Source organism: Seriola aureovittata, chromosome 15, assembly GCF_021018895.1.
Source record: "Seriola aureovittata isolate HTS-2021-v1 ecotype China chromosome 15, ASM2101889v1, whole genome shotgun sequence".
Taxonomy (NCBI): Eukaryota; Metazoa; Chordata; class Actinopteri; order Carangiformes; family Carangidae; genus Seriola; species Seriola aureovittata.
Genome location: NC_079378.1, coordinates 12,675,889 through 12,689,353, shown reverse-complemented (window position 1 = coordinate 12,689,353; position 13,465 = coordinate 12,675,889). Strand labels below are relative to the sequence as shown.

The window sequence follows — 13,465 nt, the reverse complement described above, 5'->3', positions numbered from 1 at the left end:
AGAAACTTTATTAACCCCTTTTCCTCTGGCAACTTCTTTCTGTTGATCTAAAAAGATGAACACATTTTCTACAATATAACCAGGATCTGTATCTGAATATATTATAGAGGTTAACTCATTTTGTAAATGTAAGACTTTTTCCTCTTTGTAATTCAGATAGAAAGAGCAGAGAGAGCGCAGTGAAGAAGAAAGATGAGAGGCATAAAGTTTTGTGTACACAGAAAGCACTGCTTTATTGACTGCACTGGACTGGATTGGTCTGGACTGGATCAAATGGGACTAGGACTCCATTAGATGAGGGTGGGAGTTGAAGAGGCGGGGTCAGAGTTGGGTGGGAGGGAGGGGTCATAGTGGGATGCAGCCATCATTAAGGCAACACAAACAGCATGCAGATACAGTCACAGGAAACATCGTCATCATCATCATCATATTGCTTTTCAAAGTCTCGCTTAAAACATCGAAATTGTACAAAAAGGAAGAAAATAGGTTTTTCGCACTAATGAAAAATACATTTTTTGATTTTTCCCTCCTACAAAGAAGATTCTAATACAAGAAAATAAATATAGCAAAAAAAGCCAAAAAATAATTTAAAATAGCTCTTCTTTTTCATATATGTTCAATAGTTCTCTTTGCTATTAACAAATGGCACAACATTCTTTGAAACAAAGAATACAGAAGGATTAACTCCTGCAACATTCATATTATTGTATTGAAGAACCGATGCAGAGTGGAGGAGAAACTGGACACAGCAGCAGAGATTTCAACACATTTATAAGGACAAATAAGACAGCAGGAGGAGGAGGAGGAAGAGGAGGAGGAGAAAAAGCCTGTGTCCAGCTCTGCTCTGATTAGATGATGCTGATTGGTATTCAAATAGTGCCTAAATATGACCAAGAAGATGCAGAATGATACCCAATAATATCTGAAAATGTCACGAGAGAGCAGAGAGAAGGGAGAGAAACTGTTCAAACAAGAAGCAGCTTAATCAAATTAACCTTCTTTCAACAAACAAGAACATACTAAGTGCTTAAAATAACAGATTAACATAAAAAAAAGAAGATATTCATAAGTCCTTGTAGGTGGAGGTATTTTTAAAAAGAAAAAGAAAAAAAAGTTGCTTGCTGAAAGTTGATGAAGTTTTGCAAACCAGAACTCCACTGAATTGTTGTTTGATAATGTGTTTTAACCTGAGGGAGAAAACAGGTCAGGAGAGGGGAGCGAGAATTTCCTCTTGTTATTAATGAGTCAGAGAGTGCCTGCTCTGCACTGCACAGGAGAGATACAGAGAAAGACGAGAGGAGAAGGTGAGGAAAGATAAAGTGAGACATCAAGTGGAGTGGAGAGTGAGACACGAAAAATACCAAAGTAGCACAAAGTAAAGGAGAGCGAGTGAGAGAGACAGACACAGACAATGATAAAGATAGAGAGAGAGAGAGAGAGAGAGAGAGAAAAAAAAAAGAACAAGGATGAGAGAGGGAAATGCTTAAGAGGACATCCACAGTAAGCTGGTTAAATCTCTTTTGTCCACACTAAAGCCAGTGTCGCTCTCAACATTAAATGAAGCTTGAATGGATAATTGCTGCCCTTGTGTTTTACTGTCAGTGAGCTTTTTTGGAAAACGATGACACGAGTTAAGAAGACAACTTTCTGTTTGCTCCATCTTTCCCTGCGATCGATTGTGTGCTCGAACATATCTGATCACACCACACACATGTTCCCATGAAGTATTTCTGTCAATTTTCTCTCCTATACACGAGAACAACTAAACCGTGACTTTGTATTAAAACATAGTATAAGTGTTTACGTAGAGCAGGAGGGGACAGAGTGGAGTTTTAATTCAGAGTAACCAGTCGGTCTGATTCCCCGCTGACCAGATGTTGGGCTGTGATGCAGCTTTATCTTTGATTATCAAGGTGTTTCTAGTGTGGATATAGATCCTACAAATGATTGTGAGGACGTACATCAATTTGTCAAAAAACTAAATTTAGCCAGCTCAGTGTGAGCGTTAACTAAGGGTGTGTTCAGACAGCAAGCGAAGCAAGATTACGTCTTTCATTATATGGCCGCTGGATTTTTTCACTCAAGCTGAAACATTTTTGCGCTGTCCTGTCTTTGCGCTCACTTTTGCTCTTCCCCTTGTGCCGCATCTAAGTTCCATCTTACGATCTGTTTGAACACACCTTAAGTGAGAGAGACTGGTTCAGTCCCCTCCAGATGAGGAAGAGGAGGAGGAGAGGGAAGAAAAATTAGGTGAGGAGAACAAAGGGAGACTTAAGCAAAAGGTCGGTCACCTCACTGGGAGAACAGCTGAGCTGCTGCACACTTTTAACTACATTTAACCCAGAGTCTCTCTTGCCATTAACACACACAGACCGGGATTCATGCTAGTTGTGTACACTCACTCATTCCTGCAACCACACACAACTGTCTGCACACACACCCTGTAATTTCAGAATAATAAAAAACAGAGGGGCTGCACTTTCCCCAATTTAGGTAATCAAAACACCTACTGCCCCCCCCCGCATGTATCAAAGATTGGACAAGGGAGGCAAATAAACACATATTTGCCTCAGAGGAAGAAGATAAATGTTTGCTTTGTGTGTGAGAGAAGAGAGTTAAAAAAGTCAGGTAATGAAAGCAGAGAACAGAGAAGAACAGTAAGGAGAAAGATAAAATAACAAATGAGGAGAAGGAAGTAAAGCAGAGACAGAATGGTGAAATTACAAGTGGGAGAAGGAGCAGAAACAGAAATAAAGTGCAGAGGGCCCCTTAACAAATGGCCTTAACCTGCATCTTAAATCCAGATTGTGTCTAGACGTGATTTATCCAGATTACATTTACACCTGGAAGTAAAGTGTCTCTGGTACCCGCGCTGAAATCACTCTTTCCTTCATAAAACACATTCCCACCCACGTCCTTTTGTTATATTTATGCTTTGTGTGTAGTGCCCAGCTGAACTTAAATTTAATGTGACCAAATGTTGTTTTGACCAGCAGTGGGAGACGGTAGCTGTGGCCAAATGGATCTTCAGTGAGTCCTGGTTGCATTTACACCTCAATTTGTCTGCGGTGATGTATGTCTGAGGAGCAGAGTCTGAACCTCCCAGAAGCCCAATGGTAAAACCAGATGTAAAGGGGAAGTTGAATAAATTGCTCAGATAGTGAGGGAGGAAGCAGTAAGGGGACTGGAGCCATGTTTCCATCCAGGTTTCAAAGTAAACTGCCAAAAAAAAAGTTTTATAAGTCATGGTCGATATTAAAATATTTTGTAACAAAACTGAATTGTTTTCCGGGCTGTTCAGGCCATTTAATGCAAATCTGACCCAATCCTGCTGTGCTTTGTTTGTAAAGGAAATACTTGGATGGAAACCCAGCTGTATACATGTATATATGTAAGACTGGATATGGATATTATAGGTCTTTACTGTTGGCTAATGTTAGCCAAACGTATGACAATGGACAGATATGTAACAAAAAAAAAATAGTTTGCCTGGCAGATCGTGACATTTACAGAATAAAGCTGGTATAATTTTTTTTTTGTTGTCTTACTTTAATCTCAACAAATCCAATGGAAATACCAAAACCAACTATGCATTAGTCCATCTCTACAATACTCAACTACTTAACTCCCCAAGTAGGGCGGAGTCGATGACCAAAAAATAAAATCTCAATTTATTTAAAACTTGGGGGGACGATTCATGATTTTACTGGATTTTTTTCCCGACAAAATGCAGCCAGACCAAACATGACCCAAGAAGACAGTTATAGTAGCCCCTTATTAGCTACGATACTTTTTGACAGAAAATAAACGTTTTTGTGCACATTGTAAAAACTTCATATTTTACACATTGTGCAAAACCAAAAAAAAAAAAAAAAAATGGAACGAATCAATTTAATTCAATGTATCGCCCAACCCAAGCGACTTCTGCTGAAAACATAAATATCTAAAAAAAAGAGCTCACAAATATACACTTTAATAAAAAAATTTTTCCTCATTTCCTAAAACAGCTGGGCACTGTAGTTTGTTTAGCAAACATTACTCAAATATGAGTAAACTGTGCATTTGCTGGGGACTGTTTGGATTAATACACAGTTGGTGCTCTAGTTTTACAGAAGCAGGACGGTGTGTTTGGGAATGACTCAAAATAAACTACATCGTGTGTTCATGATAAAAAAAAAGGAATGTATCTGCCAGTGCAACAGTTTGACTAACTGATGTGTTTCTTTGTGTTTTTGAACAATGATGGAGATATATGGCACAGAGGAATAAGATACACACAGACAGTACCTATTAGTAGAATGGATTCAGTGTTGGTTTTGGTCTTTTCATGGGATTTGTTGACAGCAGGCTACAATTATCTTTGTAAGACTTGTTTGTTGTTGGTCTTTACTTCTGAGTAATGTTGAGTAAATTTATGCTTTTGTCTGAATACAAATAAATGGATCAACTAACCACATGCAACCGCAGAGGCTGATTTACACTGGAAGTCATGGTCGTTATTAAAATATTCTGTAACAAAACTGAATTGTTTTCCGGGCTTTTCATGCCATTTAATGCAAATTTGAACCCAATCCTGTTCTGCTTTCCTGATTTGATTGTTACAGTTTGCAAAGGAAATAACTTGGATGGAGACCCGGCTGTATGGAGAGAGAGAGAGAGAGAGAGAGAGAGAGAGAGAGAGAGAGAGAGAGAGGGATAGAGCAGAGAGAAAAAGAGTGAGAGATGGAGATGAGGAGGCGAGAGGGCAAGGAAAAGGGAAGGGCCTGGTGTTGTTTATATTAGCTGCTTGTTAACTTGACTGAGCGGACAGGCTGCAAACAGAACGCAGGGGAAAGAACAAGTTGTACTCTTTCTCTGTCTGCCTCTCTGGCTCTGGTTCAGTAAACATCTCCCTCCTCTCCTCTCTTTCTTTCTTTGTATCCATCTCTCTCCTCTCTCCTTGCTCTCTCTCTCTCTCTCTCTCCAGGCCAGAGCAAAGCAACGTTTTCCCCTCCTCACACGTACTTCCACAACACGTGCCTGTCATTATTTGTCCTTAAAGCTACAGATATCCTTTTTTCTTCTTCACCCCCCCCCCCATATGCCTCATAAGCGATTTGCAAAGAGCCACGTGCTGGGCAAGGAGGCTGATCACCGGACAGGAGAGGAGGAGAGAGGAGGAGTTGGTGGCAGGAGGCATTGAATAGGAGGGGTGTTTTTAGGCTTTCAGGGTGGAGTAGCAGTGGGGACTTTGCTGCTGGTGGGAGGAGGAGGAGCAAGCAGGGAGGAGGAAGATGTTGGATGGTGGATGCAGAGTAAGGTGTGCAGTTTGTGCAGATGGGAGCTTTAGTCTTTAAAAAACATTGCTTGGATCTGCTCTGGAATCAGAAGTAATCTCACTGTGTTGAACCTCAGCAGGTGGAGCCAGAACCAGAGTGATGTTGGACTGAAGCAAAGGGGAAAAATGAGTCATGTGAAACAATTAGCTGATAATTTGGGCTAAAGAAAATGAACACAGCAACAATTCTGATAATGGATTAATTGTTCCAGTTATTTATCGAAGCAAAATATTGAAAATTGAAAAAAAATCCACTTTCTTCTGTGATGATTTGCTGCTTCTCTGTGTTTTCATGTAATTCCAAAGTGAATATGTTTGGATTTTTAACTGTTGGTTGGATGAAACAAAGCATCTGGAGACGTCTGGGCTCTCAAAACATATGTTTCACATTTCATAGACCAAAGGATTAATCGTCAGCAACCTTGGCAGCCTTATTGTGGGATTACTGTGATTTATGTATTTCTTAGAAATTGGCAGGCGGTGAAATCGGTAGTTTAAGGCGTACTGTTAAGGGATGAACATGAACCATGACATTCCTATTTCACGTCCTGCTCAGGATCTCTGTTGAATGTCATTGTCCGTCTCTCTCTTCTCTCATTTCCTGCCATCTCTCCACTGTCGCTGTACAATAAAATGCCCAATTTAAGCCTTAGAAATCAGCTTTTTACACATGGCACTGTACGCCCTCACATATTTCTCACGACTGGGTGTGATGCATCTAGTTTAAGAGTTTGCATAACCGACCTTTCAAGTTCAAACTGGCGGTATTTTCCTGTGTTGATCTTGGTTTTCCAGTTAGCTACCTTGCAACATCATGAATGAAAAACAAAAGGCCCTCTGATTCAAATCACTGTGGTTCTTTGACTCCACCAATTTAGATCTGATTCGACAATTGAGCTCATTTCTGCCTCCACAGCAGCTCTGCCTGTGATAAGCACTTGTATGACTAAACCTCCAATCTGTGCAGTGTGTCTGGGTTGTGGATGCTGAGACCTTGAAGCCCATAACTTTGCCGTAACGGAGAGGAGAGCAAAGCGCCAGTAAAAACAGAGGAAGCAGATATGAGTCAGCTTTCTAGTTTGATATGAGCCACGGTGGCCAGCTAAAGCATTACAAAAGAAAAAAAATAACAGCTTGCAAAGGCTTTCTCAAAACACGGAAAATGAACATGTCTTTAGTAGTAGTAGTTGAACAGTATTATACATTATTGTAGATGTATATAAACTCCAGCGGTAGGTATGTAGGTAGGTGGGTGGGTTTGTATGGCTGGCGCAGGACAATAAGGCCAGGACTGTCAGTGAGATCACACTCTATCATGTAACGTAAGTCTCCATTTCCAAATGGATTTAAGCAGACCATGAATAAGTTCAATTTTCATCAAGATTTCAAGAGATTTCAATTCCGGATTCTAGGTTTTTTCCAAGTCTGATGTACATAACGTGCAACAAGCTGCATCGGCACGTAGCGACTGCTTTCACGCGATTTCACTGATTAAATTATAAAGCACTGGCCAATCCTGGCTTCCATGACCTGACAACAGCCTCAAACCACTTTCTTACTGGACGAAAGAGCAACCACAGAGGAAGAGAGAGATATTGTATGAACAGCATTTCATTTGGCCCTTCCTGTTCCCCAAAACCACATCAGCGCAATCATCACTCTTTGTCTCAAAATAGCAGAAAATCAAATCTTTCATCCATCAGGAGCAACACCCGGAATTTAAAGGCTGTTTTTAATTTTTTGTGAAGCACAAATTGGCTTGTACAACAAAAATTCCCAGTGTTTTATTGGTGGATGGCCCTAACCTACCTCTCTGCTAATAAAGAGCTTTAAACATGATCTTTGCGCAGCTGAGGAAGTTCTGAGGAACCCAGTCCTGCCTGTGCAGTGATGCCTTTCCAAGGAATTTTACAACGGTGTCAGAACAGCAGACGACGGATGCGTGAATGGTGGGCAGTGTTCCAATTACCTGCAGCGATCAGCGCTGGCATTTTCAGCTGAAGTCTAGGAATTCATCGCTGTGTGTAGGTGTGTTTCTGACCTGCCATTACATGCACGATGCCCACCAGCTTATTTCTGTGGTGCAGCATTCATGCCAACACCTGGGGGAGAGTTTTGTTTCTGACACATGCACCAGCTTACCACTTAGAAAACTGTATCGTTGTATACAACACATGATGACTCTAAATAGTAAAATGGCAGAGAAAACATATCTTCCAATACTCCACCAGATTTTCTGCTGATGCTGACACTGATGCTTCACTCTGGGGCTAGAAATTTCAACGCCATGCCAAATATTACGGATAAAAAATGGAAAGGAGAGAGAAAAATTTGTATCCGGACCTCATATCATGTGGATATTCGACCTGACAGAGTTGCAAAATTCAAAGATCATCAGAGCACATTTCAGGCCGTGAGCCAACACCCACACCAGTGTACCACACAGAGGACAGTGATGCTTTGAAGTTGTATTCTAGTGGATATTGATAAAAAAGAACCTGCAAAAGACTCCAGTCTACAGTATCTACGAAGCGGAAGGAGAGGGCATTGAAGCCACACTGTAAATATAGAATAATAACCAGTTTGTGTTTGCCAAGGCTGCACAATATCCAGGAGAAAAAAAACAATCAGAACTGCAATCATCAATTTGCCAGAGAAGGGACAACGATGCTGTTCTTGGGTTAAAATCTGACTAGCAAATGTTAGAAACAGCAAGCGTAACTCAGGTAACCACAACTTCCTGCACAGGCCCTTCATTTTTTTTTCTTTTCTTGCCAGCACTGTGCAGCCTTAGCATTTGCTACTACATGTTAAGGCCGTTACATGTGAGGCCTTGTCTAATACCACTGTCTACAAAGTCAGGCTACTCTGAACATTGAATATTGAAACCAAGATTACATTTTTCTGTCTTAGCAACACATGAATGGTAACAACCATTCAGCGGAGGATCCTGTGGGTCGTAATGATACTTCACCACACCCTCACTTCAAGAACACAAGCTTTGTTGCGGTTGTTGTTGTTGTAGTATGTGTTGTTATGGTCAGTTTCCATGCGGATTGTAATAACGGTAGCCAACGTAGAAGTCCAAAATCGTCCACCTGTTCTGTATTTTTGCTGTTGTAAAAATTTAGCAACTGCCTTAGGCAATACTTTGCGCAGTTAAAAAAAAAAAAAAAAAACAAAGAAAAAAAAAAAAACTCCAACTTTCCCAAGAGGGTTTTTACAGACTTTGTGTGGCAGACTAACAATGTGAATCTTCTACGATGGCTACACCTGAAGGACAAAGGAGACAGAGACACAGCGCTGTCACCTGTAATAATACTCTCCTGCTGTTAGGGGGCGCTTCACTCTGAGTAAGCTCATACTTCCTGATGCAGTCAAGACCACGTATACATAAAAAAAAAAAAAAAAACATAAAAAAAAAAACTAGTCATCTTGTACATTATAACCCTGTTATACCAGCTCTGGTGTGTGAGTCTGTGTGTGAGCTGTATGTTTTGTGTTCAGTTCAGCAGCATTTGGCTTTTTCTGAAAGGGGTTAAATATGTGTGAGTCAACCATCGCCCGTTACTATGGTGACAGGCTTCTACGCGAACCCCCCGTGAACGGAGATCTGGGAGAATCCAGGTTCGGTTTATTGGTGGTGGTGTCTTAGAATTAACGGCGCCAGCAAAGGGGTTCACACAACACCAAGGCACCGCGCCTGAGCTTACAGGGTTTCTAACCGAAGCGCATCGAGCTGAGGCCGAACCAGGTCGAGAAGCTGGATTAAACAGAGCCGACCTGGACAGCGCTGGCAGAGTTGTCGGACATGCTTTATCTAACATTCTTCATCTTGAAAACCAGAGACGGAGCACTTGTATGTGTGTTTGTTTGTAGATAAGATGTAAATATGCTGCTTTGAAACACAGATCTGTTCTTTGGCGTGGTCGCTTCAGAAGACAGGTTAGAAGCTGTCCAAACAGAAAAAAACAAAAAAACAGAGGAAGTAGATTGGACTTGCACCTCCATTTAAATGTCTGTTCATCAGACCTGGGTAAAGCAGCCCTTAAAAAAAAAAACAAAAAAAAAAACACTTGTGATGCATTTCACCCCAATTTGGCCCCAGACGGGTCTTAGCTGCAAGAAAGGTGAGAGAATGAAAAGAAAGTCCCTTCTTGTAATTGACCACCGAGCCAATATTAACTGACCTGTCTGCCTAATCTGGTAACTCAAACAAGTTAAAATGAGCATTAATTATTGATTGAGACTATTAAACCCAGGGCTGATGGTCATATGGTCACACTGAGAGGAGCATGCTCAGTAGTAGTCATGTAGGAGTTTAAACAGTGAAGCTTGCCAAATAAGGAAGTTTCTAGACATACACACATCACTTTATATATATATATAGTATATGATATAAAATATGTATATATATATATATATTTATATATATATATACTGTATATATATGCATCTACGTCTTGCGTCGCTTTTTCGATAAATTTTTTAACCTTTTATTCTTCTTTTTTAAAAGTTTTTTTTTAACCCCTGAGAATACCATGGACTGCTTAAGTACAAAATACAACTCTCTGAGAGAACAACAAACAGTATTTTTTTAAAAACAAATTTACAAACAACTCAATTCAGGAACTTAAGAGCGCAGGCCTCTGAAGCTGATTATTACATTGTCATCATTCATTTAACAGGAGGAAAAGGCGCAGCAGAGCCATCAGTGACGAGAGCTTGTCCACGTCAAGCTTCACGTGGCAGCTATGACCGCTCAACGCTTAGCTGAATAAAACGGTGTTGGCCGTCTCACTACATCCAGATACAGAGATACACATGAATTATCTGTACGTATGACTGACTCATTTTTTCTTGATGTCTGTTGCCTGAAAGCTGCACTGTTAACCCTGGCGACCTCACACAATAACCAGAAATAACTGACCTCTGAAGACTTCAATACCCAGAAATCATCAAATGATGTGGATAAACTACTCAGACACAGTGGATGTTCATGTTAACCAGCACAGTGAGTCAGTGATTGTTTTATATGCACGGGACAAAAGGCAAAGGTTTAGGGAAAAAATGGTTCAAGGAACCTTGAAGCTGTTTTTCCACTCTTAGGTCATGTGATGACACCTGAGCCAGCCAAGACTGTGAGATGTGGCTGAAATCTAGCTGGTAAGTGGACATTTCGGTTGAGATTATTTTGTTTTATGTTTTCTCCAGTTTTATTTCATTAGTCCACCAGTGCCAAATGAGGATAATCTGCAGGGACCAGAAGCAAATGGGAGACTTGTGACTGTTTCTGCCCAAATTTTAGGCAATATTTTTACACGAGCGATTCATTAATGAAGCATTATGGATTAATACCATTGACCTGACAGCTAGCACAGGAAACAGGCTACTCAAAATACAAAAATTGACAATAAGTTTTATTGCCACCAATATACAAAAAAAAAAAAAAAAAAATCAAAAACTTGGTTTGAATGATAGTCGGCTAGCATGCCATTATTTTATCTTCCCCTCTCCACATGTATCTGTTGTTGCGGTCAGCAACATGGCGCCCACAGTGCAACCTGGACAAACTCTGTTTATTGATGGCTCTGAACTGCAGTGATCTAGTTATGGGGGCATAGAACAGTAGGCAGCTCTTTGCACCGATAGTACGGCATGGCTCTGCTTTGCTAACTGTTGCAGATGCTTTGTTGATTAATGGCAAACGCTGCATTTACATCCTTGTTTCAGGCACTAGACAATTGTTAAGGTGACAAGGAGCCCAAAGCTGGCTACACTTGGTAGCCAATCCGACTGGATTACCTTTTGGTTTGATTGTTACAAATCCGATTGAAAAACGACTCATTGATCTACTTGCTGATTGTTTGGTTGATTGAGTAGGTGGGGGGGTGTGCGGGGGTTTGAGAGGAGGCAGGGGCATAGGGCGAGCGACAGAAGGCACAGAGTTTCTACAATGATTTTTTCCAAAGATTCAGGCTAAAAAAAAACAGAAAAAAAACCCCCCACAGAATTAGGAAGAATTTGAAAGCAGCTGACAAAAGTCAGACCAAATATTTCGAACGGCTGTGATGTGAGCAAAGGGATTTGCTTGTGTGTCAGTATGTCTGTGTTTGTGTCTCTGTGTGACAATCTGAATGAGCACTAGAGTTGGGGTCAATCCGTTTACTATTCAAAAACTGGGAAAGCTGGAGATGTTTTTTTTTTTTTGTTTTTTTTTAAGTCTGCGACGATAAATTTGAGAATTAAGCTTTTAGTGTACATTTTGAAACTGATTCAACATCATGAGGATTGACCCCAACCCTGAATGAGCATCTATTATACACACGAGTGCTTACAGCTTACAGCTCTTATGACTAGCTAGTTGTGCTTTTCAAAGCTGAATACATGTCGTCCCATGTCTTCCGCACACGTATTTTGAACAACTCTGGAGTGACATTGTCTTTCCATTGAATATATTCAAGAAAACAAGAACTCGTTGGATGTATCTCAGGCCATAAAAGACCAAAAGTGAAGCAGACCCTGAAACCAGCTTGAATAGTAATAATAATAATAATGCCCCAAAGTGTTTGTTCCCAGGTCTGGCAGATACCACAGACGTGAGGCCAGAACAGGGTACTTCAACGCCCAGAAACAGAATGAATCTGAAACACAAAACGAAAAAGACTAAAAGGTAATGTTTGTTTCCTATTTGTTGAATGTATCGCGTCTTGTGGTTGTCTAAACAACAAACTACGGTCAGGTGGAGAAGATTTACTGTACGACAGGCAAACAGCTACATTCAAATTCCCCCCAAAAACAAAACAGGTCAGAGCTGAAGAGATTTTCCATTGGTAAATGTGACAGGGATTTGGTTGAACAAAGCCATCCAGCCATGTTGTGTAGACTGTATACTGGGCACAGATGGAGAAACAATTAGCCAGCGGGACTCTGCTTGGATAATTGTGTGTTTTGTGTGTGTCGATTTGAGTCTCAGTTCTTTAGGACGCCAGCACGCTCCTTCTCAACAGGTCCTCGTTCCCAGAATGCAACTGTGGCAAGCGGAGTTTGCGTCCGCCAGAGCGTGTGTCCGAATCACTCTGCTCGCCGTCAGAGAAGTACCCGTCAGTCTCGGCAGGGTCCAGCAGGGACGTGTCCTTCCTGGTGAGCGGCAGGTCCATGGACTCCAGCCCCGCTATGCCGCCACCTCCGCTCACGCCCCTCCCTCTTGATTTACCCTGGCGGGGCAGACGGAGTCGTGGAGCCCCGCCACGGAGGATCGCCCCTGTGTCGGGAACTGTGACCACAGGGCTGGAGGCCGGAGGTGGAGATAAGCTTCCGGTGAAAACAGATCCAGCCCCTGATGCAACGCCATTCTCCGTGTGGATGCTCTCCCAGGGGCCTTGGTCCTCTGAGATGTGACAGGAATCCATTTTGGAGATGGGTGGCTGCGGTGGTGGGTCACCCTGCAGGTCAGAGCTCCTGGTCTGGTGGTGATGAAGGTGGTGGTGGTGCAGGGCCTTGGAGGACCCCCTGGACCTTTCCCCTTTCCGGCCCACATGGCTTGGCTTGTCCTCCACCACACTCACCCAGAGGCTCTTTGCAGTGGAGGGGCTGCTAGCGGCGGAGGCAGCCGCTGCAGAGAGGAGCGTCTGGGGCTGGGTGGGGGTGGTGGAATGACCACGAGCACGGGGCTTGCTGCTCCCTCGTGGTTTGCGACCCAGCTGGGGCGTTTTCCAAGTGGACTGCATGGAGTTCTCCATCATGAGATTTAGCAGGCTCTCCTCGCCCTGCAGGAGCTGCACGAGAGGGGGAGAAAAGAGGAGGTGAGGTATGGAAAGACAGGAATCAGAGATGAAAGAAATGCGATGAGAGGATAAGAATTAAAAGGAGAGCAAATGAGAGAACAGCTGAATCAGTTCATCGTCCGAAGCACAACAACACAGGTTTTACAAAAAATATTCATGACATACTGTAATTGGAAAGTTGCTCGTAGATCAAAAATATTTATTTGTCTGTGGCTTGGGTTTCTGGTTTGGAAGGCTCACATTCTTGCCCGTAATATTTTGGAACAAAAACTCCCCACCCACCCATATTTCCGAACAGCTCATCAGTGGAGGATGTGAGCAGCTAATGTCACATTATTTTGAGCAAAGAAGCGAGTGACAA

General features: G+C 42.0%; 1 protein-coding gene across 1 annotated transcript in view; it reads right to left on the bottom strand.

Moving 5' to 3' along the window:
- Window positions 1-207: 207 nt before the first annotated feature.
- jade2 (jade family PHD finger 2) overlaps window positions 208-13,465 on the bottom strand; it is a 184,204-nt gene continuing 170,946 nt past the window's right edge. Inside the window, exon 14 of the mRNA XM_056397068.1 lies at window positions 208-13,095. Coding sequence (XP_056253043.1) covers window positions 12,298-13,095 — 798 coding nt within the window. The 3' untranslated portion in view covers window positions 208-12,297. The remainder of the gene's footprint in view (window positions 13,096-13,465) is intronic.